At 41.6% G+C, this 27266-nt stretch overlaps 1 protein-coding gene across 8 annotated transcripts in view; it reads left to right on the top strand.

The window, feature by feature from the left end:
• MEIS2 (Meis homeobox 2) overlaps positions 1–27266 on the top strand; it is a 200981-nt gene that overhangs the window by 50081 nt on the left and 123634 nt on the right. For all 8 annotated transcript variants that reach the window (XM_033851424.2, XM_033851426.2, XM_033851425.2 and 5 more), the window contains one exon: positions 11070–11215. In XM_033851424.2, coding sequence (XP_033707315.1) covers positions 11070–11215 — 146 coding nt within the window. The remainder of the gene's footprint in view (positions 1–11069; positions 11216–27266) is intronic.

Genomic DNA, 27266 nt, shown 5'->3' with positions numbered 1-27266 from the left:
TTCTAGTTTCATATAAAATGTTAAAAATGCAGTTTATAAATGGTCTTTTGTAGGAAATTCTTTTTGCAAATATAAAGGCCATATCTTTCCTTGAAAGACCTGTTGATTTGGAGATGTTAGCCAGCTATCTTTACTAAAACACTTTACAATGCTAAAAATAGTCCACTTCAGTTAAATATGGATATTTTAAAAAAGAAAATCCCAGTTAGACTGCAACAGAAGGACTTTTGTGTGACAATGTTTTGCATGATTAAAAATTTAAACAGAATAACAGCTATTTATATTTACAGTTACATGAGAGTAATTACTAAAGCAGACAAAATACTTAGAGCATAATTTAATAATGTTTTCCTCTCGCAAAGGTGCCAAAATTGTTATTTGCATAATTTTCACAATTTGTACTGAAACATAGCTAACTGAAATTGGGAAGTCATCTCTCCCCAACCACCTTTTTTCTTTTATAGGAGATGTGGGAAAGAGACTCATACATCATAACAACCCATTTTTGTATAATTTCCCATAAAAATCATGACCCTTGTGTCAAACCATTAGGTGAAAGAGATGTGTTCCATTCATACTTTCTCTTTTAGAGTCTTTCTTTCAATGACCAGCCTCAGTCCAACTTCAAGGCTCCTAATTATAACATTTACTGGTTCAAAGATTAACCTTCTGAGAGGGGCATTCTGGGCTGTTGGTAACTTGATCAGCTTGGTCTTCTCTTGGTCTCTCTCTCTTTCTGGTTCTTTGTATTGCAGGAGGGAGATGATGGTATCTGGCACATTCCTAGGATGACTTGAAGATAGCAGCCTACTGTGTTTAGGGCTGAAAGATTGTGAACTCTGTTAGCTGAAATGCCACTCTGGGGAGGCAAACAGAACATTAAAAAAGCTTTAGCTGTAGGTAGTGTAATGCAAGGAGAGTCAAATTTGAGAGCTGGGACTCGAGTGGACATTTGTCCATGCTTTCCACCTTAATAAAATCTGAGTGTTACTAACTGTGGAAAGGGCATTTGAGAGATCACTAAAAATGAATCATTAGAGTGCCCAGAAGAGCTTTATTATGATGTCCTGTGAATAACTTTGGAACCTACTCTGTACTTTTATAGGTGCTTATCAGGTAACTGAGGAACAAGTACATTCTGTTATCCTCTACTACAGAGATTAGGCAATCTGCTGAATTATAAAGAAAAAGGAATTTACTTTTCTACTGGATTCAGTCAATATCCTTTAGAGAATTCTGTGGGAGGCTAGGGGAATAGATATCCTTTATTGAAATATTTAAAAATTTTCACTAGTATATATAGAATGGATAAACAACAAGGTCCTACTGTATAGCACAGGGAACTGTAATCAATATCCTGTGATAAAGCATAATGGAAAAGAATATGAAAAAGAATGTATATATATATATGTATAACTGAATCACTTTGCTGTACAGCAGAAATTAACACAACATTGTAAATCAACTATTCTTGAATTAAAAAATTTTTTCAAGTGAAATTTTATCTATATATATAAATTATGAAATATATATATATTTCAATGAGAGAAATCAACTTAAGTGAAGCATAAATTAGAAGTACATATACATTTCAGATGAGAGTAACCAGCTTCAGGGAAGCACAGGCTAAGAGTTTGGAAGCTTTCTTGTTCACTTCTGCTATAAAGGATTAGAGGGTTCCAGTCAATAAACAAAGCCATTTTATGGCTCCTGACGGGTAAATTGAGGGGACTGATTTGGTCAAGGACCAGTATGAGGATGTTTCTGTTCAACAGTTAACAGGATTCAACATGATATGGAAAATACAGGCGTGCAAAACTATACTACGACGCTCACGTTGCCAGCTAAAGCCTAAAACACTGCCACATTTACATATGTGTCCATCTGTCTGTTTTTACACTTTATTTTTCCAACCAGTGGGTGAAGTGGTTTTCATCCAAGCTGCAGTCTGAATTTTTTTTTTCACCCACCACTTTCCGTTCTATCATATAGCTGCATATTTTAAAGTGCATGTTATTTGTCTCTGGACACACATTTACTTGCACAGCCTTGGCTGGGTTTTCGTGTCTCTTCTGGAAGGTTAGCTCATCTTCTCCGGCCTGAGCTTTGCAGCGGCCTGCACCGGGCCAGGTTGTCTCGGGATCACTGAGTTAGGGCGCAGTTTGTCGCCTTCTCCAGGTGGCAGAAATCCCCCAGCGCAGGCCGGGCCAGCGGCCAGGGCCACAGTCCAGCCGAGCCAGTGAGAATGGAAGTGCTTTCGGTCTCTTCAGTGGAGAGCCTGCGTAAATCCTGTGTAAATAGAGGGAGGAGAACAAAGAATGAGCCCCTACAGCTCAGAGCATTTGGAGCCATTTGGGGCTGAATTTGCTAAATGCTGCTTATACAGCCTGAAAAGTTGAAGAGAAAGGAGCTTAAAATCCCCTCTTTTTTTCCCTTTTTGCTCATACCCCGGGGGGAGGGTGTTCAGGACCAGGGAAGCCTGAGGTAAGCCGATGAAGACTTGTTTTTTCAGTGCTCTTTTGAGTGTGAAAAAGGTGGCCTGGGTCACTGTCCTCTCTTTAATGTCGGAAAACCCACACAGTTAGTAAATGTTGCATGTAAACGAAAGCATTTCACCTCTCCTGCTTCCCTCCATGCTAGTGGGCCATGAACCAGTCACTTGAAAAATCACAGAAAAATTTCACTTTAACGTGTCCAGACAGTTAAGCACAGCAGGAGAGTAAAAGAGATCAGTAATTAGCAGGTCTCACTGCTGGCCCCTCACCCCACCTCTCTCCCCTCGCCCTCCCCACATTTCTGGGTCTGTAGCTTCCCCCTCCCCCCAACCTCATCTGGTGTGAAAAAGGTAAATTGCAGATTTACTTTGAGGATGGTTCTTGGAAAGCAAGCGTTGTAAGGCTAGAGTCTAACATAGAACTGGGCAAAGGCAGCTTCTTCTTCTTCTCCTTCTTCTTCTCCTTCTTCTTTTTGCCTCTTATTGAAAACCCTGATTCAGATTCCTCAGTGGGATGTCCTATGTTAAACTCCTGGAAGGTAGTCCCTGAAAGAAAGTATCTTTTGACTCAGTACATTTTAATCCTGTTTTCAAAGTACCATATTAAAGGGAAAAAAGCATAAAGAAATGATGACAGAAAATGAGTTTCCAAAGAGCTTTGTGTTGCAGTTCCATGGCTACAGGATACTTCATTTTTTAACTGTAATCCTCCGAGTAATCTGAACAGCCTGGGCAAGGGGCAGCCACTCTCTCCCAGCAGTCTCTCTTCCCCGTTGGATTTGGGCAGGTTTGAGAAATGGAGCACCGTTTTCAAAAAAAAACCAATATATGACACGTGTCTCAGACATGTAAGGATCATCTCTGAGGAGGGCCATGCCCTCCTGAGCAGTAAAACACTGAGCATGATACACCCAGTGCTTCTAGAGTAGGAAGAGTGGTGTGAGGGAGCCCGAGGCTGGGTGGCTGGGTTACCAGAGCCAAGGACTCCCTTCATGGACCTTCTTCAAAGCAGGTTACATTCTCATAGGGGCCTAATAATATGTCTCAAGGCTCTTGCTGCCAATTTGTCCGTCCCACTAACATTTGACTGTTTACTCTGTGTCAGGGCTTGGGAATCAGGGCCCCTGCCTTGAAGAAGCTCACAGTCAAGCAGCACAGACAACTTAGTAGACAGATAAATTGCAAAACAGAAAAGTAAATATAGCAGAGGCAAGGAACAAACTGCTGAAGAAATCAAAAGCATAGTATACCAGCTCTTACTGGGAAACAGAGAAAGCTTTACAAAGGAGGTTCCTTTTTTTGGGTTTTGAAATTTGAATAGGAGTTTGCCTGGGCAAAGAAGAATGGGAAGGAGTAAAAAAATGAAGACAAAGGGCATTTTTGGCCAAGGGCACAGGGCTAAAGGCATGGAATTTTGAAAGATCCCTTGGCTCAGAAAAGTTCTTAAACAGATACTCCTATTTCAAAATCATATTTAATTTGAACTTTAGGTCTACAGGGAACAATAATAGTCCTGCAGATAATGGACATAACTGTAAAAAATATGCATCTGTCTGTTTCTTGGTTCATAGTTACTTTTAAGTGTGCTGTCACCCACTGTCTCTTTAGTTCATGAATGTGAGTATATAAGGCCTCACTCTTGGGGTTTGTTTCTTGAGCAGTGAGGGCTAACCCAGAATCTAGCTTCACTTTTCACCTCTTCTTGTTTTCCTGGCAGCCTAAGGGAGAGGATAGAGGTTGTGAGCATGGGCTTTACAGGACAAGCACCTCTCTGCCACTTCCTGACTGTGTGACCTTTGACAAGTTACTTAATTCCTTTGAGTCTCAGTTTTCTTTATATATAAAATGGAATTGATAATAGTAATTATTTCATTCATTTGTTGTGAAGATTGAGGATTGGAACATTGCAAGTGTCCAGTGAAAGTTACTTGTGATAATGAGGATAATGAAAGTGACAACAGTATTGATAAGGAAGAGGAGGATACTGTATTCTAGTGAGACAGAAATGGTGTAGAAAAGGGACTACCCTATTGAACATTAAACACTAACATTTAAGAATTCTAGGGCTTCCCTGGTGGCGCAGTGGTTGAGAGTCCGCCTGCCGATGCAGGGGACACGGGTTCGTGCCCCAGTCCAGGAAGATGCCGTGGAGCGGCTGGGCCCATGAGCCATGGCCGCTGAGCCTGCACGTCTGGAGCCTGTGCTCCGCAACGGGAGAGGCCACAGCAGTGAGAGGCCCGCGTACCACAAAAAAAAAAGAATTCTATAAACTTGTATATGTATATATATGTGTATGTATATATGACTATAGGCAAAAATGTGCAGTTCATCTACAAATATATTTGGATACTTATGTACAAATTAGTGAATTCTTTGAAAAAGGTAACAATATAATTTATATACTTAAAATTTATAATCAGACATACAAATATCTATATATTCATGAATACACCTAAGTTCTGGAAGTAGGTTGGAAGATATGTGTGTGTGTCTGAAATTAGTGAATTTACATTGCCCCAAATAAAAATGATAATAAATATAGTGAGTTTCTATTTATCAAAAAAGAGAAGGGAAAAAAAAACCATGTTCTTTCAGGCGAGATATCACTCTTTTTTACAGTATATATTTTATATGAACATATTTAACTATTAAACGTTGTCCAAAACTGAGAGAAGTGAGGATTAAATAATGTGCCACCGACTTACTCCAAAGAAGTATAAATGCTATTAACCAAAACATGTATTCACTTGTCCTAATATTTCTCTGAAAATACAATACTGAGAGGTTACTTTCAGATGTTTGTGATTTGACAGGGTGCCAAATGTCACAGAAGCCTTATTCTATCTTTAAAAAGTGACTTTAAGGCAGGGAATCCATCACTTTAGTTACAGCTCCGTGAAGTAGTTCATAGTACTGCACAGTGATGACATCACAGCCTTGAGATCCTGACTGTATGGACAGTAGATGCTCAAATATTTGCAGCATCTCTGGGCTCTGAAGGTCAGTCTGGTGCTGTCAATACAAGGGCCTCCACTTGGACCACAATAAACCCATTAGAAAAATCCCGAGTCTCAAAGTCTCTCGCTGTACTGAATATATCTAAAGACTGTACAGACACTGGCTTACTTGTGAGAGAAAAGTTTGCACATTTCTGTTTGAACCTGGACCAGCCTGGACCAGTTCTAGCTCAATCCCAGCCCCTGGGCCCTAGATCTAATCTCTCCTCTGCACTTAGACCTTTACCTGTAGGATCAAGCCTGGTTTGATAACAGAGTTCAAATGAGGTAATGCTTTGAAAAGTGAAAAATAACTTACAATATGTGAGAATACCAGTGGTAGTAACACTGGACTTGGAATTACCTGGACTCTGGTTTATCCTGGATCACATGTAGCTGTGGAATCTTAGGCAACGATTTATCCTCTTGGCCTCAGTTTCTTCACGGATAAATGTCGTGGCTGTTTTTCGGGGGAGGTAGGGAGGTGGAATAGGAAGAAAAAGATGGACTAGGACCCTCTTGACTGTTGCACTTGCCCTCTATTTCTTATAGGGCAGAAGGCCACATCCCAGTGGTATTGGACTCATCGTAGCACATCATCACTGTTTGTATCGCTTCTTTATTCCAAGCCAAGCAGTTGATGTCTAAAATATAGACAGATTTTTGGCTAAATGGGGTTAAGACAATATGCCGATGAAAGGAAGTGGTGTCCTTTTGCCTGGGCAGTTTTTATGGCCAAGAATTGTATGGATTGGGAATTTCTGCTTAGAATCATCTGAGGACCCTCTCGTCATGTGCCCATATCTTTCCTTGATTCACTGGCTACATAACTACAGAAATGGATTTTGCCTACACCTGGACACCCATGGTATCCCAGGATTAAATTCCTTGCACCTAGGCTCCCTCAGTATTGCTCTTCTAGGTGGGTGTAGACTGGGGCTGCTTCCCCTGGCAGTGCCTTGTTCTGAGCATAGTGTGCTCAGCTATGGAAAGCATCTGTGACCTCCTCCTCCAGAGCATGGGTGTAAATCCAGCTGGAGATGCTCTCAAAATACCTCAGAGTCTTGAAACAGGTGGAGGACCCAGAGATTAGATTCAGGCCTTTAGACAACCACCACCAGGGGTAGGGGGCTAAAGGGATATTCTCTGTGCCCTCCAACAGTGCTTCTCAAACTTGAGTGTCATCAGAATCACCTGGAGTGCTTAGTAACCCTCAGATTGTCTGGCCCCATCCCTGGAGGTTCGGATACGGTGGGTCTGGGGTGGGTCCAAGAATTTGCATTTCGCGCAATTTCTTTGCCACTGCTAATGGCGCTGGTCCGCATTTTGAGAGCCAGTGTTCTACAGCTTCTTTCTTCCTGTTTAACCCTCACCATCAGAAGATAAGGTGGGGCTACCATGCGTTGGCCAGTACCTGTGACGGAGAGCACCACGGCTTTCCCACAGTGAATAAGGCCCTGGCAAGAGTGTAGTTTCTCACCGTGACCACTAACCCCATTTGTGGCAGTAGAATAGAATTTTAACTATTCACCTGTTCTTGAGGTTGCATCTTATCTCAAATTAGAAGGTCATCTAGTTCGGTGGCTTCCAAAAGCCGGTTTAAGAACCAGTGCTAGGCTGATTGTGTAACCAAACCCAAGGAACTTGTTAAAAATACAAATTCTTTGTCCCTGCCCCAGGATATTTTGATTTAGTAAGTCTGGGATAAGGCCTGGGGACCTGTGTTTTTTACAATCTCCCCTGATAATTTAGTCCACTTCAAAGGTATCTATCCACAGGCCTTGAGTATTTCTTTCCATGGTCACACACAGTGCGTTCAGTAACACGCAGCTATTTTGAGTATCTTTGCCCCAAACTTAGACTGTGCCTTTAGTCAAGGGATTAGCAACCTTTTAAAAGAAGCATACCCAGTAGTTCTTTATTTAGTTTTTTCCCCATCAGAGGTGGCAATGCTGGTGCAATGGCCTTGGGTCAGCCCTTTAAAAAGGCTCTAATGGGCACTGAGTTATTCAAAGAAGTGCCATTCCTGGCATGTTCGGAAGTGACTCTACCTGCACTCGGGCCGCCCACCCAGCCCCTTTGGGACCATGAAGAGTGCAGTCGCCCCAGTGTGGGATTATCAAAGAGAGGGGAGGGCCCTTGAATAAACTCATTGATAAGTTTAGCCCTTTACTCATGCAGCAGACCATCACTGGGTGTCCACTCTGGCTCAGACATGAAGGTGTGCTCTCAGGATAAAAAGATAAACAAAACACAGTTCCTGCCCACACCATGTATCCCACACTTCTGAGTCCTAACTTCAGATGCTTAGATACATGCCATTATCTCTTTTTCCTCCTCTGACACGTGCATCTGTGCCCGTATACACACTATTTTCGGCATAGAAACTCATTTGGCACAGATGCCAAGGATTGCCAACGCAGCCCTAAAACAGGGAAACAATGTCCACTTTAAGGGTTACTTTAGTATCATCTGCACAGTTTTGTTTTAGGTTGCAGATCACACAGTTGCCTTTTAAAATTTTTCTTTTAAAAGAAAAATTGCTGTTGTTAGTCCTCTATGCTAGAGTCGGTTCACAATCCATTGGAGGAAAAAACAAATTTATTGTGTGTTTGGAGAAGAAAATTCCTATCTTTATAGAGGTGTAAACACTAATATTAATTTAAAAATCTCTTGTCTAGTATCCGGTTATTATAAAAATAGGTGCATTTTTCTTTACAATTATTTGTCACACTGGATCCAAATTCAGATATTTTACAACGTTTATATACATTTATATAAAATGGACCGCTTTATATTAAAATGCATGTAATGCTCCTGTCTTCTCCAGTTTAAGTCAGTCATCAAAGGAGGCTCACTCCAGCTCTATTTTTTTTCTTGAGCTAAATATAGTGAATCATATAGTTTGAAGGTGTTACCAGCCCTCTCTGCTTTTAAGCAAGAGAAAATGCACTGTGGAAACCCTGTCTCTCATTTTTAAGGTCACTGATTGGGTTAAAAAGGCAAATGCCTTTTTTTGTTGAACTTCCTTCAATTAAGCCGATAACCTTTTAAAATAAGTATATTCAAGGAATCTATCAAAAAAAAGCTAAATGAGATTTTTAACAAAATCCTGACAATTTCAGCTTAAACATATACACAGAAACCATATGTGCTTAGGAAGAAATATATACACACAGGCATTGTTTACAGTGTGTGTTTTTATATTTGGAAGACATTGAAGGAAGAGCCATTCCATACATACATTATCTGAAATGTACATCCAGATAGCCCACATAGATTTTTCCATCCAGAGACAAAGATATCTTTATCCGTGGTAGGTCGACAGACAGACTGACTTCAAACTTGCACTTGCAGTGTGGGTTTTTTTCCCTCATCTCCGGGTACTGCTTTTCAAAATCGCCTCAGGCTATAGAACAGCACCTCAGATCCCCAAGGCCCACTGCCTGGCTCCTAATAGCCACTCTCCATCTGTGTCACATGAACAGCTGATGAGATCGCTTCAGTGTCTGTATTTTGGAGAGCATATCCACCCAGGTTAAAATGCTAGGGTTGCCAAGGAGCAGTCAGAAGCCATTAGTGTGGGTGAGAATTTGCCTTGCAGCAGTTCTTTGGCATGGTGGAAAGTGTGTATGCATGTCCCTGCTTGAGCGTGTGTGTGTGTGTGCGTGTATGTGTGTGTGTGTGTCTGTCCTTGTGCAAGTGACCCCCTCGTGTACATGGTTGTGTAGGGAGGGTAGACAGATGAAGACTCGACTCCATCTAACCAGTGTTCAAAAGTCAAATGCCTTTGTTTCCCTGTACTCTGATTAGTTCTTTGACTACTTGGGGTCCTTTCGACTCACTTTTCCTTTTTTTTTTTAATCATAACAGACGGCAAAGAAAAAGAGAACAGCAACTTCGGGGTCATGCTCTAGTGTTTGGGCAGATGGAAGGGAGCTGCTTTGCCTTGGGGCAGGGTGGTTGTAATGAAGTGGCCTGTCAGTCTGTAAATAGTGAGGGTCATCTCTTCCATGTGATGGAGGGTATCGCATTGCAGTGAAAATGGAAATGTCAATAAAATTAATCTGCCAGCTCTTTGTGTGGCTTTTCTGCTTCTCTGGCCAAAGAAGGTTGAGAGTTTTTGTGGTGCGAAAGGAAAAGAACAGGTAGAGGGAAGCCCACCAAGCAGACGGGACAAGTTAGGAGGCGAGGGGCCTGTGGCAGGATATCCCATGTGGCCCAATCCAGGAGGAGGGAGCTGGTCTGGGAATGAGCTGGTGGATCTATAGCATTTCCCTGGGAAGCTGCGGAGCGTCTAGCTCTGGCTACATTGAGCACAGAGTTTATTGTTTTAGGCTTTCTTGGACAAGGTTTTTACTTAGCATGGGATTTATGGCATTTACTGCTAATGAATGTCTATTCTTAAATTACAAAAACCCCCATCTCAGCGCAATTCCCAGATGTCCTTCCAGGACCCTGGCTTCTTAAACACCAGCAGGGAGCATAAACTCTCCACTTCTCTGTTTTCCTCTTTCGTGTGGCTCCAGGCTAATGATGTGCAAGGAAAACACAGCCATCTATAAAGCCCCAGTGCTGTCCCCGTATTCTTCATTTATTTTGCATTTGATTATGCCACAAGTCGGATCTTGTTTCTTTCCTTTTTTTAAAGTTATTAGTTCAAATATTAATGTAGGGATATGGCATATATTGCTACTCTTGATTGATGCCTTCCCAAAAACAGGAAGACGTGCTCGTATGAATTTTAAGAAAGTAGGGGTCCTGCAATGCCTTGCCGGAAGAGTTTTTCAGATACATAATTTAGATGCCCTCCAGGCAGGCTTTCAAGGCATTTTTGCCGGAGGGCAAGAAAAAATAACTATGACTGTTAAAAGTAAATGATTTTTGCTAATGCACAATTAATGCCAGAGAAAAAGCACAGAAGAGAAAGATGTTGATAGAAAGTTCTGATTAAGTGAGCACCCTACCTTGATGTGCATCTTTTTTTTTTTTTTTTTAACGATAATGATCAGTGGTGCAGAGAGCTAAAAGTTTTCATGTCACGCGGATGCTGAGTCCAGGGTCATCTGAGGAGTGTGTGAATGTGCGTGCTTTGGAGGTGACAGTTCTGGGAGGGGCTGAGCAGGCAGTGTGTTATGTGCAATGAACAGTGACACAGTTACTGTCACCTATGCAGGCAGCCTAGAATATATAGACTACAGAACATTTAACTTGATTACCCTACAGTATGTGTTCACTCTGGGCATGGGGATGCATTTTCACTGAATGGGTTTTCTGATGGCGGTTTTCCCACACTGGATTCCATAATTGACAAAGAGCTACTGCACTGTGTCAAGAGCACAATTAGAATTGAATTAATGATATGGGCGAGTGTGAGACACACAAAATTAACATTTGAAGAGGTCTGGTTTAATTTTGTCTTTTACATATTTGTGTCTCCAATTATACTTTAATGAAAGAGAATATACCCGCTTAATGGATTTCTTTCAACAAGCTTAGCTGAGCTTGTCATTAGCTGCTCGTTGTTGTTGGCACCCTTTCTGTGTTTTCTCTAATGTATTTTCATTTCTTTCTACTAGGGGATGGTTTAGACAACAGTGTAGCTTCACCTGGCACAGGTGACGATGATGATCCAGACAAGGACAAAAAACGCCAGAAGAAAAGAGGCATTTTCCCCAAAGTAGCAACAAATATCATGAGAGCATGGCTCTTCCAGCATCTCACAGTAAGTCAAGATGAAAGAGAAAAATGTTTTGTTGTTTTGCCTTCTCCTAGCAAGTTAGGTGGGCTCATACAGATTTTTTTGAAAATAGTGCCTATTTTCCCTTTCTCAAAATATGATGGTTAACAGAGCCGTGAAGGTTTCACCAACTCTCACCACCCAAAGAGTACCCTGTAGAAAGGAGGAGTTTTTGTTTCCATAGGTCAGGAATGGACCTTATTAAAAATGGTCTAGGGCCCTAAACAGTCTATATAAGTAAATGTGTTATTTGTGCTGAAAGGTATGAGAGCAACTTCAGATAATGCAGCTGCAACCACGGGAAACAGCTGTTAAGAAGCTCATGAATCCATAAACGTTGCCGATGACACTCGTAACGAAAGCCACCTCTTCTAGCAGGCAAAAAAAAGCACTTTGCCACATGCATGTCCAAGCTCATGGTACCAGGGGCAACTCTAATTGCTGAAGCAGCTTGCAAACATGTTACATGTTTATATGACAAACGCAGAAGGGTCATAGGTGCTATAACGCCTTTGTTTATAAGGTCGAGATTAAAGATTCGTTTTTAGCGGTTCAAGTCCATTATCTTAGAAGCCGATCCTGTTCACTTGTGGGAAAAGATCAACTATGTGCAACATTTTTAAAGTAACAGTTTATCTTCCTGTTTGCAGTCGGTTTTATGCATCATTTTATATATACCATTGACTCTAAGACCCTCATGACAAAAACATTACAATATATTTTTACGGAGGAACTAGGCGCTCATACTTTGCTGTTCGTTTGGAAATTCTGGGAAAACGGTGAAGACCTCAGAGGCTGTTTCTTGCTATGAGATTGTTTTCAGGCCATTCTATTTAGGCTAAGGCTTAAAAATAGAGTAGCACATTGAAAGCTGAAGGTCTTTGATTATCCAACTTGTGGGTTGCCATGCTGAATGACATTAGTTACAGTGTCATGGGTCCAGCACAAGGTTCCACTTTTATTTATGGCGGTAGCAGCTGATCTGGTCTTGTAGCAGAGCTACAAAGGGCAAGGGGTGGGGCGGGAGGTGGGGAGGGCAACATGATAGATTCACATTCCTAAATCGGCCATTTTGATGTAAGGACATTAGTAGCAAACTAAGGTGTATCGATCTGGCCGGTGGTGTCAGGATTAGCTGGGAGAACCAACGAGGCTGCCTTGGCAGTGGTTATTCTTGCCTTGCAGCTATGGCCATTTCAAAGGTCAGGGCCCTGCACTGACTGGGCTCAGAGGAATTAGACAGAACATGCAGTCTCTGGGCTGATTACTTAACCAAAGACAAAATAATGAGTCCTAAGCAAATACTGACTAATTGAAAGGGCTGTAAATCCATTACATATTGGTCAGGGATAATCAGGAGTATTTAATCACTTTTATCTATTCAGGAGCACTGAAGCTGCAACAGCAAAGCCCTGAACCTTGCCATGTGGTTATTATTCTCATCATTATCAAAATTACTTCACAGCTGTTCTTTGCTACATCACCTCAGCTGGAGATTTACTAACCTGTAAAATGTTTTTAATTTGGAAGTCGAATGAGTGTGAGGGGAGGGGTTTCTCATTTTTAACTGAAGGTTTGTTTGGTTAGAGTAGCAAGTAAGAAAGGCAGGGTAGGAGCCAGTGGATGGCAGGCATGCCGCCTTCTCCCACCAGCAGCTCACCTGTCTGGCTTCCTCCCTCTGTCTTCCTTCATGCTCGGCCTTCCTTGGTTGAAAATCGAGACTTCAACGATTGCTTTCCAAGCCAACATCCCCATGTATTTTCACAGAACAGCAGGACCTTAGGGAATTTGGCTGCTTTGTTGACAAACCAGGAAACTCAGACCCAGAAAAGGAAGTGATTGGCTCAAGGTCCAGCTGCAACCAGGACCCAAGCCTTTCTTGTCCCCAGCTCTGTGCTCTTCCTACCACATTATGATGACTTTGCGAAAATCACGATCACCTTTAACAGTTGCATATCAATCTCACAGCCTCTGCCATCAAAATGCTCGGCGTCAAAGAGGGGAAATATGGAGAAGCAAAGTGCTGTTTGCTTTACTTGTTTTTAAAATTCTCCTGCTCCCCCAACCTCTCCGAATAGAGAAGACTTACTTTGCACCTCTGTCTTGAGGCCAACTCTCTCCTTCACCGCCCAGGTCTGTGCCTTGAATTTCCCGTGGAGTGTCCAGAGCCCTGCTGGACCTCCTGCCTTGCCCTGTTGGTGTCTTATCTCCCACCTCCCTGTCCCGGATTCAACCCACTGTGCGCCGTGGCCACGGGCGAGGAATTGTGTGTGGCCAGTGATTCCTGGGTGCTCCTTTGCAGCTGTACCATACACTAGGTACTGTGTACTATGTACCTTCTCCCCACCCCGAGGTTGCTTTCATCTAGATAAATGTGCATGAGGCTTTGTGCAGAATTCTCTGTCCAACTGAAAATTTTAATTAATGCCTGTCCTTGGAGTGGGGAGAGAAGACTCAAATAGCCTGAGCCGGGGAATCGGGAAACCAGCATTTCGAGTTCAATTTTCCTGTGTCCTGCCCGAACCTCAGTTAAGTCAAGTTCTCTGGACCTTCCATTCCCCCATTTTTCAAACAGATCTGCATGTTGCAGTCTCCTTTCCCACACTCATGTGTGTTGGTTGCACTCAGAGAACAGTCAGAGCACCCCTGTGCCCCAAACTCCTGGTCATCCTCTCCTCTCCTCTCAGTGCCCCCCCTTCCTTTTCCTTTTCCATTAAGTGCTTTCTTTTTCTCCTCCCCATGACCTTCTTTCACATCATGCCCCTTTCATTACTTTCTCCGCTGGCTTTGTCTCTCAGTCCGTCTCTCTGCTCCCCTCCCCAGCCTTTTCTGCACCTCCCTTGTATGTAAGGAAATTCTCCTGGGCTTTTTCTTTGAAAACGTCCTCCCTCTTCATCCCCACGTCACCCCAACTGCAGAGAAGAGGTTCAGTAACTTTGATAAAGGTGGTTCTGTAACTTTTACTTCCCAATCTTTAATGAGCTGAAAGATTTACTCGGCTATAATTCTGAGCACAGAAACCAAGAATAGAGACCCCTAACTAACGACATGTTAATTTAGACCCCTTTTCTTACATGCACTAACAGGCGTGAGGAAGTTCTTGGAAATAGAGATGCCCCACTATATTTTTCTGTCATTTAATTAATTTCAACTTTCAAAGTGAAATGTTGGCTCTAGCTCACTGGAAATAGATGTAGCCTAAATTATTATTTCATGTAAATTTCTTTACAAGTGCATGATTCAATGTGCATTCCTTCATTATTAGTCTCTTTAACACTATTTCAAACTGGTTTGTTCCCTTTTGTGCAGTATGACCTGTTCTTGTATTACAATAATCCCTGATGTACCCTTTTTTCTTTCTTTTTTTAAAAAGAGGCTAATTGAATTATCTCATTATTTTAATTTGTTAAGCAAATGTATTTTGCATCTCAGGATGTGTTCTTAAAGAAGGGGGCTGCTGAGGCTTTGCCCCCTGAATGGGCCATTGGCCCATTTTGACATTCGTGCATTCATTAACTAGCAGAACATAAAAGAACTCTGGTTGTATTTTTTTTTTTCCAAACACCCAACCAGCATGGAGCAACTTTTCCCAATAAGCCACAGGGGTCTCTCTACATATGTTCTCAACTGCAAGCTATTGTCACCTATTCTGAATACCTCAAAAGGCCCAGGGAGAAAAGAACCCCACCTCAACAAAGGCCAACTGTAGCAATTGTTAAGTCTTAGTCTCAATATGACAAAAATCATTAACCTTCAGTTTTCTTGGAAGAACAAGTTCCACTACAACTGTAACAGTTAAAACAATCTCTCAAATTCCTGTGCACCACCAGCTTTAGGGGAAAAGGTAATAAACTCATAGCTAATCGATAATATTGAGGAAAATATTTAAACTAAATCCAAAGTGGCCTCAAAAAACCAAACTCCTGGATGAATTGAGGAATTTCCATAGTCTGAGTTAAGCACTTTGAACGTGCTTAGTCTGAAGCTAAATAATTAGTTTGTAGTTTCTAACTACCGATTTCGAAAATGTCCTTTAAACATCACAATAATTTTAAGGAAATGAATTCATATAAATATTTAAAGGCTCACAATAATTTTAAGGAAATAAATCCATGCAAATATTTTTTAGAAATTCAACTAGCAGACGCATCGTGTGTTACTGTTACCCCCCTCTTCTACTGGTGGACGGCTCTGCCTGGCTTCTCAGACTAAGAAATCTAGTGAAGATCGAAGAAAGAATCTGTTGGAATGTATGTGCTTTTGCTGGAAAGTACCCAATGGCAAAAAAAAAACATAGGGAAATCCTAGGGAAGTATATTCTTTTCCCTAACACATGGAGATTATGATATCATAAAAGTAAGCCTGCCATTACAACTGTTTTTATTTAACTTCAAAGATAGTTAAAGAAAGAAACAGCAAGAAATAATACCCGGGCTGACAGTTTATTCTTAACCATGAAAAACTCCTCCACGCCAAGAAGCCCTTAGTGAGCTCAATTAGGCTCTCAGGCACCTTCTTTTCTCAGGCACTTCTCTTGCCACCTTCAAGAGCTCCCCTAGTTGTGCTGCAAAGAATATATTTGATCATGGAATGAAAACAGGAAGTGCTCACACACAAAGACACCACTTGCTCATACCCGTTTCTGACTAAAGATTTTCTTATTTGAAAACATAGGGATAAAGCTCACCCTTAGTGGATGTGGGACTTCTTTCAAAGCTATGTGTACAGAATCAGAAGCAAATTTATTTTAAAGTGATATAATATCATGCAGCCTGCTGGATGCAGGTTCTAAAAACTCTGCCCTTTGTTCATGGCAAAATGCTTCACCCCTCTCCATATCTCTGGTGGTAAAGGGAGTGGAATGAAGCGTGCCTCTCAGGTGTTCACCAGTTTTACTCCTTGCCTGTTAGAGTTTGTTCGTGGGATTTTGTAAAGGTCTCTTTCGAGTAATGAAAATGTGTTTTAAAGTATATTGTCCTACAGAGACAATGCACCCGAGTTATGAGTAAGTACAGCTCCATGTTACGTAGAGAAACTTGTTTCTTCTCCAGTGAATTCAAGACCATATGACAGTCAACCTAGTCGTCTCAGATTTTTTATTGTATTGTATATGTGTATACACACACACACAAACACACAGAAGAGAGAATGAGAGAGAGAAAGAGAGAGAGAGGGGCGAGACTAGACCATTTTGCCTTTTAACTGGTTCTGTTCATCTTGTGTAGATCCAGACAGTTTCTTTTCTCAATGAGGCAACACAATGTCAAGGTTAAGAGCACAGGGCCTGGAATCTGCAACACAGTAGCTTTTTTTTTTTTTTTTTTGTCTGTCGGGGGCCTCTCACTGCTGTGGCCCCTTCCGTTGTGGAGCACAGGCTCTGGACGCGCAGACTCAGTGGCCATGGCTCACGGGCCCAGCCGCTCCGCGGCACGTGGGATCTTCCCGGACCGGGGCACGAACCCACGTCCCCTGCATCGGCAGGCGGACTCCCAACCACTGTGCCACCAGGGAAGCCCCACAGTAGCTTTTTGATCTTGAGCATTGAGGTCTCTTGACCTCAATATTCCATATCTGTAGAATGGGGATAATTTTAGAACCAACGTTGCAAGCATTAAATGAGACAACGTAAAGCATTCAGCTCCATGCCTGGCTCTTGTAATAAGTACATACTATAAAGTAACTACAATTTTGTCTTTTAATCTAGTTGAATAGCTACCAGGAGACTTTGACCAGTTGAACTGGGCAACCAAAATTACCACATACTTTCCTGGGACTGTGTGAGATGGAGAGACTAGCTTTGCCAGACAAATCCCAAAGGCCCCTCGGCAGGAGAGAACATAGTCTAACCTCCACCTTCTAGAGCCATTGTAAACATTGGATGGCTGCCCAGTGGTGTTAGGTGATCGCATCAGAGAGTCCTGGTGCCCATGGAAAGCAAGAGCATCCTGGTGAGCCTTCTGGGATGGGGGTGGGAGGTAGGAAAGAAACTGGCTGTGAAATGGTTAAGAACGCCTCAGCTGGGGCCTCCTTTTGGTAGAGAACCTCCCCTTCCCCGTAAGGATTCCAGTATGAATAGCATTTAGAGTCTCCCGCTTCCTCAGAGTACCAGAGTCTAGGCTCTCTGAGAGACAGCACAGTGTGGGTTTTTAAAAAGGGTCACTGGATATGAAATTAGGCTTGGGTTTTAGCTCTGTGGTCGTGGGTGAGCTCTTCAACCTCTGAACCTATTTCCAGACCTACAAAATGAAAAGAGTAAATATGTGCTCTACTTAGCTGGTTGGGTTGTTGCGAGGCCCAGATGACATGGTCAGTTTGTAAACTGTAATGTGCTGCGCGAAGTCGAGTACTTTGGTTTCTGGTTGTGTGCTTGGGACTCCAGCAGCTTGAGGCCTCTGGCACCTCATGAAATCACCACGAGTGAGAGACGCAGTACAGCCTGCCTCGTTCTCCTCTACCCCAGTCTCTCCACTTGTCCATTTCCACAAGGGTATCCATGGAGACACTGTGATAATTTCCATCATTAGACGTCTTTTTAAGGGCCTCGAATGGTAAATTGAATGAGTATTTCAAGGACATTAGTTATTTCTACTTGGAAATGAGTGCCCTCATGATTCTGAGATCTGTCTACTTGAATACTACTTGCTATGGGCCAGATTAATCCCAAATATAAAATGTTGGCCTTACTTACACAGTGAAAGATGGCCTTTCTCATATTCAGGGATACAGATGTGCATGGAATACGAGTGGGGCTCATGGGCTGAGACATGCTTGTGTGGAAATGGCCGTGCAGAACACACAGCTGAAAAACACCAGCAGAAAGAGCCTCCCGCAAACATGCGGCAAAGTGAGGCCGCCCATAGCCTTAGCCTTCGCATTGTTTTCCTGCTTGCCAGGAGAAAACATCTGTGAATTATTTGAATGGAACCTTATACTAGAGATCGGCTGAATTGGTGTCATCTCTGTTTAATTTTAGGAAATGATGTCACAATGCATTATATAACAATGCTGGGTGATTTATTTTCCCGTGGACATGCTGTCCTAAGCATTCCTCTTCTCTTGCAATGTTTCCAATTAACTGTAAGCTTGAGTGTTCTTCCTATTTCATAATGATTTTGAGGAGTGGGGGCTGGAGATTGGGGTGGGAAGAGTGGTAATTTCAGAGGTTGCCGAGGTTCAGAGCTAATGGCACATCCGTCATCCGTTCTTATTGGGACAGGAGGGTACTGAACGTCGGGGCTGTGATCATCACTGGCAACCTACAACAGTGTTGGTTTTCAAGAATGTCTAAAAAAGAAAGCCTGAACGTTCTGATCCTAGCTGTCCAACGAGCCACTAGATAATTTTAATAGCGACCTGCATACTGTAGCTTCTGCCTTTATCAAAGTTTCCATGCACTCCCTTCTTCAGTAAAGAATAGAGGACATAAGTCAATTCTGTGTGCCATCTGTCATCGTTTTTACAATTTCTCAAATTAAAGAGACAGGCCAAAAATTTAATGTTATGTTGAATCCTAGAAGCTCCTCTAGAAGAAATGAAATTGCAACTAAATTTACTTTGTCTCTCTTGAGGGAAAAAAAAAATGCATGCTGCTGTGTCATAACCTTTTACTCGCAGTCCCAATTTGGTATTTAGAATTGGATTATGAGGGGTTCTGCATGTGAAAGCCTGCTGTGTTTTGGACTCAGCAGCCTTTGTCCACATTCTGAATGACTTTGAGGTAAAGTCCCCCGTACAGTGACAGCAGCAGTGGCCTTTTGTGGAGGTGACGAGATGTACGGTCTCCTCAACGCAAACACATCTGGTCAGGACATTTTCAAAAGTGTATCAGACAATCCCATTGATCTCATCTGAGATAGACTTAGAAGATTAAGTCCCAGCTTATGAGCTACGAGCTGACGGACACATTTTAAAAAATAAGTAACTGAGGGAGAAGATTGAAGAATGAAATGCCTATTAAATTACCATCAGAAAGAAACTAAAATAATTATTAGCTCAAAGTTTAGCACCCAGTTTCATAAAATATCACTCTAATTGTTTAAAGATACGGTAAGGAATTCAAGGAGATGGAGAATTGAGGACCCTTGAATAAAAGAAAATAGAAAGCGTGCGCATATCTGAATATTCAGAATTTAAAAACTCCAAGAATAGAGTGCCATTAAATGCTGTTGAGTGAAACCCGTGAATATTCATTCAGATCATAGAGAAAATTTCCATTTCCTCATTCCGCATGACTAGAGTTTCCAAGTGTATTCTGTGGAGAGGTGGAGTTGTGGGGAATTAAAGTCCAGTTTGACTAGGTTATGAGAACACTAGCTGTCCCTCAGCTTTGCTGCAGGCTAGGGTCATAAAGTGACCCTTAACGTTCAGGATTCATTTTGATTTTAGAGACTGTTACTGCACAGATTTCAGAGGACTACTGGAAATGCCCTGTCTTCTCTGTGCTGTAGTCTGTTTTTGCAATTTGAAACAGATTATGACGTGCAAAGATGATATCCAGCCCCACTGCTCCCATTAAGAAATAGTGACTTGGGTAGGAAGCCGTAGGTTGGGTGAATGGAATTTGCCATGTTACATTGACGTGCTGCGTACCACGTTCTCAGTTGATTGGCAGCAGCTGTTTACAGTATGCAGCGTAATCACTGGCACCCTTTAAAGGTATATTATCCTCTTAACACATAATAGTAATGCCATTTTCATGCTTTTACATTTGCTATTCATATTTTGAACTGCCAAGTCCCAAATCTGCCAGAACTAATTTAAGTTGTTTTTATCTAATAGTGGATAAGTTGTCAAATCACAATATAATGGCAGATAATTTTTTCTTAAACTATAGTTTTCCTTCTTGGTTATAATAGATAATATGAATATTTGTTAACTCTGACTTGATTGTCCACAGAAAAATTACAGCTCAAGAGACTATTATTGTGGAATGCTGTGATGACAAGAAGTGAAGAGAATATTATCTGGTTATTCTGAGCATTATAGGAAATTAACATGAGTCCACTAATCAGCCCTCTTCCAACCACCCTGACCCTCAATTTACTGATACTTGATTCGCCTAACATAGCCAGATAATGGAGATCTACCCTTGTTAATCCCAGCACCAAATCTTGTTGCTGCTTTTAATTTTAATACTTCAGTTATCTGATTAAAACTATCTAGACATATTTACTTCTTGCATCATTGCCCTACACTCACAAGTATTCCAGAATTAATTTTGACTTGGAAATATCTGGTGATTCCATTACTAATAGTTTAGAAAAGGGTAATCCCGTAACTCTGGTCATCCTACAATTGTAAAATGGCTTACTTCTTGCCCTGGGACACCTGGTGTGACCCTGTCATAAGCCAACAATGAACAACCCAAGTGTACTGGGGGTGGTGCTACACTAGTGTTTCAAAAAGAAAAAGGCTTTTATCAAACAGAATATGTGAATGCCGGATTATTCCCTGTAAATTTGGTGACATGTGAAAAGTTACGGGTTCTATTTCAGTGTTTCAGGATACCTGCAGGCAGCTCATGAGTTGTTACATTTGTTTTAAACCCTCCCTCTCAGTGAATTAAAAAAAAAAAAGTGGTAAGAAAAGAATGCATGGGCCACATGAGATCATTATTAGTCAGTTATAAGCTCAGTTTAGTTTTTGCGTTAGTTTCTAGGAAACCATAAATTTAGACCCATGTGGCAAAATCCCCCCGATTACTTGATGGTACTTTGATGAAGACCCCTCTTATCGCTTAATCCTCATGCTTTTATGTTTGCTGGTGAACCACTTAAGTGATAATCAAATATGACCATGTGGAAAGGCATCAGTTTTTAATATGACCTTTGTTACCAGCCTGGGAATCCTTTCAAAACAGTTTGTACTTTTTTTTTTTTTTCCCCCGGAGCAAGTTTAAAGGAAAGTGTGATTTAGTTCTTTTTGGTTTGTACATGCTTATACTCTCTTATCAGTGTCTATCGCAAATACCCCCCTGCTTATTTGAAATATATATAATCAATTAAACAGAAAAGGGCTGCTTAAATTCTCCTGAATCTATGGTTCGGCATGATTGGAGCAGACAATGGAAACGTCTGGAATTCATCACCGAACCAGTGCTTTTCTTACCTTTAGATATCGAGGACAATCTGTTAATTCTTTGTGCTCTACAAAAACAAACAAACATTTGAGGGCAGGGAGAAAGAAATTCCTCCTGTTTATATGACTGTATAAATATACCAGAGGTAGCAGCATTCAGAGCAATTCAGTCAGCCTTTTGCTCTCTGAGTTATCTTGGGCAAGTCAGTTAAGTTTCTGAGTGCTGGTTTTCTCATCTTGTTGTTTTGAGGGTTAGCTGAGATTAGAAATAGCCCTTGGAAAAGAGCAGAACGCTCTGCAAGTATAAAATGTTCTTCATGAATGTTTTCGTATAATCCACTGAAATAATTAATTTGCTCTGTCTTAGCTCCGTGAAACCTGAACTTGGATATGGGTGAAACACTCTTCAAAGAAAAATATTGTACTCGCTTCTTTAGACCTAAGTCTGTTTTGGAATGAGGATCAAATCCTACCGTTAGCGTGATACATACAAGGAAAAGGGAAAGAGATCTTGTGCACCATTCATACTCTGGCGCAGTGTTAGTGGCATCGCGAGTCAGAGTACCTTTTGAAATTGCATAAACTCAAACTTAAGAGAAAGAACAAGATGATAGCAAACTAACCTCACTATAAGCTTATTCATACTCGGGTTATTATAACTTTGGGACCAGCTCCTTGGAGGTTTGGACATCTTTGTTCTTTATTCATAAACTTTTCATCCTGAGAACTAATGGGTTCACCAGCTTGCCACTTTTCATCCTGGCAAGAATGAGCAGTTTTACATCTCTAAAATGGCAATCTCATAGGCCCACTCTAAAGAAGGTGCAATCCTGTGAGAGACACAGAATTATCTCATTGCAGCCAGAGACTAGTGGGAATATTATTTTTTTTTTGAAGATAGTTTCAATCTGGGTGCTAAAATCAGGCTACATTTGATTCTACATTCAGAGATCTGTGGATGCTACAGCTTTTAAGACAGAATCCTCTGGCTGAAGCATAGAATACGTATGGGAGAATAGGGGGGGAAAGTTCGGAAAGGTATACTGAGGCCTTAGGTTCAGACACATAAGCCAGATACCTGGGTAGGAAACTCTGTGGATGTTAGAAATGATGAGACTGCAGTTTCAGAGTGTGGGCTGATCTTTGTAGAAGCAGTGCTTGAAGCCATGACATTGTATAAAGGTAAGGAAGGAAGAGAGTGCAGAGAGAGGGGATTTGAGGATAGAATCTTTTTAAAAACTACATTTAAAGGGAGGAAGAGAGAAGGTAATGAACAGAGATAAAGAAAGATTGGTAGGAGCATAATCAGATCACATGAAGAGAGACGAGTTTCAAAGTAGAGGAAGTAGATTCTGTAGAAAGATCAAGGACAATGATATTAGCTAAAAATAAGCCTTTGGATTTGGCACTTGGGAGTCGTGGTCTATCTCTGAATTCCACAGGACCGAGGAGTGAGCAGGCAAAGTTGGAAGGGAACAAAGGAAGAACAGGGGACTGTGCGTAGGGGTGGCAGCATTTATCAGCAGAGGCAGATCAGGTGAATCAGGTGTTGCATCAGCAGTGGGAAGGGATCCTGGGGAGAGAAACTGAGGTGTAGGTGTTGGGAGAGGCAGTGGGGGGTGTGTGTGAAGGGAATGACAGTGGATAATCCAAGGTTCAAAAGGAAGCCAATGAAGGTGGGGTCAAAACACAGGTAGAAAGGTGGGTAAGAGGCAGACACATTTTGTAAAGGGTAGGAGGAAAGCTGAGGGCCTTGAGAAAAGAGCTTCTCTAACTGGATGAGCAGGAACTGTGGAACGTGTGATCCAGAGCTCCAGAGGGAATTAGGAAGACAAAGCAGGGTGGCCTCCAGCAAATAGGGCCAGGCTGGAATGGACCTGCTCCACCTCATTGCAGCCTTTCCCAGGCAGAGCTCAGGAACCCAGGAATAAGAGGGCAAAAGGAGACAACAGGAAAAATCTAAGCCTGGGATTGACAGCATGAGTGAGAGGGAGGGTTTTACTTAGAGAATTCTTTAAATGGCTGACTAATAAGTCAAAATTCCCATGAGATATTCTTTCCTTGGATTGTGACTGAAAAAGGATTCTGTGGTTCATCTGAATAATGAAACAATTAAGAAACGTCAGGATATTTTTGGAAAAGAAAAATGAGGACGGTCTTGCACTGGGTGTTATTAAAATAGATTATAAAGCTACAAGGTGTGGCGCTGGCTAACACAATAGGCAGAATGATCATTTGAACAAAATAAGAATACACAATTTAATCCAAATATATGGAGATATTTATTAATTTTAAGGGCATCGCTTCAAATCAATTGAGAAAAAAAGAGTAATTCAAAAAATGGTTTTTGGTTAGTGGTTTAACTATTTTTGAAAAAAATCAAAATAAGTTCTGCATTTAAGGGTTTTTTGAAGTAGATTTAACTATTTCTCTTTCCTTTATTTAGTGAAATCCTTTCAGAGCTCAAAAGCAAAGAAATTATAAAGAAAAATGGTGACTGATTTAATAAAACAAGAATAAAAATTACTAGCTTTTGAATGTCAAGAAAACACCACAAAATAAAGGCAAACATTAAACTGGCAAAAATATGTACACCATATAACAGGCAAAGGGTTAGTGTCCTTAATAGATATGGTGTACAAATCAATATGGAAAAAAGTACAGTAGATAAAAAGGCACAGGTGAATAGGTCCATTCACAAAAGAAGAAATACAGATGGCCAATAGGCATTTGAAAAAATCTTCAAGGTAATTAGTAACCAAATTAATTTTTAAATCAACAAGAAATTTTTTTTATAAAATTAAGAAAAACTAAAAAAAATTAGTGTTCAGCACTGTTCAGAGTGGAAGGAGATATCTGGCTTAATAGTGACTATAAATATTGGCTTATTCTTTCTGGAATTTAAACTGGTAATATGTATTACTATTATAACTGTGTTCTTATCCTTTAATCCAGTAATTTAGTTTCTAGAAGTTTAAGATAAAGAAGTAATAAGAAATATATATAAAAATTAAGCAAAATTGTGTATAAAGATATTATTTATGATAATAAAACATTGAATATTCCCTAATATTCCATTATGGAATATTGTGGAATATTATATAATCATTAAAAATTATGTTCTCAAAAATACTTTGAGATATGGAAAAATCTCTCAGTATCTTACCAGGTGAAGTAAAACAGATAAGGCAGTATGCATAATATGACTACAGTTTTGGAAAAGAAAATATTTGAGGATATATGCATAGAAGAACAAATGAAAATGTTAACAGTGATTATCTTTGAGTACTGAGATCTGGGTGACTTTTTTAACTTTCTTCTTTATACTTATCCATATGTTCTAAATTGTCTATAAAATGTGCATTGTATTTATACTACAAGACAATAAATTTTATTTTAATAAAGAGCCATGCTGAGTAGAGGGCTAATAAAGTGTGGTAGTACACTGGGAACACAGGAAGCCCACTGAGAGGCTGCAAGTCCAAATGAAGATTAAGAGGGAGAACAGAGAAGCAGGGAAGGAACATTTTAAGGTCTGCGATCTTGGAAATGCAGTATCTCTGCTTGACAAAATCCAGGGCTGGGGAAGTGGAGATGGATGACATTGGAATGAAGAGAGGCAAAATATTAGAAAGGTCTTTGTCATGTATACTGAAGCCTTCAAAAGTAGAGGCAAGTGGTAGGGGGAAGAGGAACATTCTAGTGTGTACAGAAGCCCCTGGGGAAGGTGAAAATGGCTTAGAGGTCAGCATTCTCCACAGCAGGGGAGAGGAATGGCAGCAAATGCTGTGAACTTCATGAGAAAAGTGAGTGGAAAGTCTTAGGTCAGGCACTGAGAGCTGGGAATGAGAGAGAAATGGGGAAAGTCAACAGTCTGGCCTCTCTTCCCTGATTCCAGAGGGACTGGTAAGGAGGAAAAATGGGTTACTTCAGTGGGAGAGTCTTAGCCAGTTCAGGCTGCCATAAGAAATACCACAGACTGGGGGGCTTAAACGACAGAAATTTATGTTCTCACAGTTCTGGAGCCTTGAAGCCCAAGATCAAGATGCTGGCAGCATGAGTATCTGGTGAGAGCTGTCTCCTTGGGTTGCAAATGGCTGCCTTCTCACGGTGTCCTCACATGGCCTTTCCATAGTGTGTGGTGGGGGGGAGGGGAGAGAGAGAGAGAGAGAGAGAGGGCTCTTCCTCTTCTTATAAGGCCACCAATCCTACGAGATTAGGACCCCACCCTTCTGACCTCATTTAACCTAAATTACCTCCTAAAATCCCAGTCTTCCAATCCAGTCACAGTCGGGGTTAGGGCTTCAACATATGAATGTTGCAGGAACACAGTTCAGTCCATGGCAGAGAGTTTTTAGGGAAACAATATTTCAGGACAAACTCAAGTTTCAGAAAGTCAAGGATATGGAAGTTATGTTTGTGGAAAAGATCAAAGTTATTTTTACTCCATGACACAGCAGGTGAGGGCGAGGGCAAAGGAGCCAGTTAACTTAGGTTGTGGCGAGACAAAACAAAGGACCAGATGGCCAAGAGTCGTGCCTTGAGGATAGCAGGCCTTGGCTTGGAAGGCTCTCTAGGTTACGGTGGAAGATTGAAGTAGAGAAACCCAAACAACGATTCCTGAAATGTTTCCCTGAAGCACCTGGACGGAGGAGGGAAAGAAGAGCAAGGAAGGTGTGGGGACGGCTGGCTGCTCAGTCGGCTAAAGGAAACCACAGACTGGGTTCCTATTTTGATCAGGCTCAAGGTTTGTTTGATCTAGCGGTTTTTCCTTAGAGTTCAGTTTTACATATGCTCCGGCGCCCCAACCAGCTTGTGTATCTTCAGGATGTTTTTCCCCCTCTTTCTTTCCCTTCCTCGCGGTGTTTAGATCAGGGAGGGGAGGGACTGGGGGAACTGAGGTCGGCGGGCAGGCTCCCTCCCTGGTTGGTCAGGCTGTGCTCCTGACCCTTCCTCGGGACCTGTGATTAATACACGCTTTGTAGCAGAGACTTGGCAAACCCCATGCTCCCCAGGACTCGATTCATAATTCACAGCAAGCAGGAGGAGTGGGGTCTTTGTGGTGGCTTGTTTGCTCTCTGCAGCACAAAAAGCAATGCGTTCTGACCTTCACTGTTATCTAATCAGGAAGTAGCCCGTCCTGGCGTGTGGTTGAGTCCTCCTAGGGCTCTCTACAACTGTAAATTATGTTCCAGCTCCCCGGATCTGGGGCACGCCACACTTTACATTACTATTGTGTATCTTAAAATAAACAGCATCGCAAGCTGTTTATTTTGGTGTTACTATGTATGCAATTTTAAAACAGTGGTTACTTAAACAAATGTCTGTGTTCCCACAGCACTTGAAAGCCAGTGTTTGCTCCTGTGGTTTTGGGTTTTGTCACTTCTGTTTGGAATATATCTGAAATCCATGTTGCGAGCAATTGGAATGAACCTGGCAGCACCTAAGACAGGACCTGTTGTTGGGCCCTGACCTTCACTGTGTGCAGCTGTCTTCCCCAGCCCGCCCCCCTGCCCTCTGCAGTGCCATATGCACGTGCACAAACCTGAGATTTTATTTTCTCTATGGGGCGCTCAGTTTATCCCCATGAGGCATCTAGAGGGTCCTTTAAGTTCCTTGATGCTGTGCAGTTTAACTGAATAAGTGGTATTTGTGATGATTCTATAACAAAATACTGCTTCCAAATACTCATGTAAAATCGTCGTTTGTGTGCTGTAAATGGAGTGCTTATTCCATTGACACAGCTGGGGCAAGATGAATGAGAAGAGGGGCAGTGGAAAAGATAGATGTAAAGTTTTGATAGTGACTTGCCCGGTGCCCTTGAGTCCTTCTGCCTCCACTGCCTGTAGGCAGGGGTGAAGTAGGGAGAGCCAGTGTCAGCACAGACAAGTCTTGTGGGCAGGACTTCAGTTTGATTCACAAGAGGCCACTTACTAGCACTGTTTCTTTGGGCAACGTT

This window comes from Tursiops truncatus, chromosome 2, assembly GCF_011762595.2.
Source record: "Tursiops truncatus isolate mTurTru1 chromosome 2, mTurTru1.mat.Y, whole genome shotgun sequence".
NCBI lineage: Eukaryota > Metazoa > Chordata > Mammalia > Artiodactyla > Delphinidae > Tursiops > Tursiops truncatus.
Note: the sequence above shows the minus strand (reverse complement) of the source record. Positions and strands in the feature narration are given on the sequence as shown.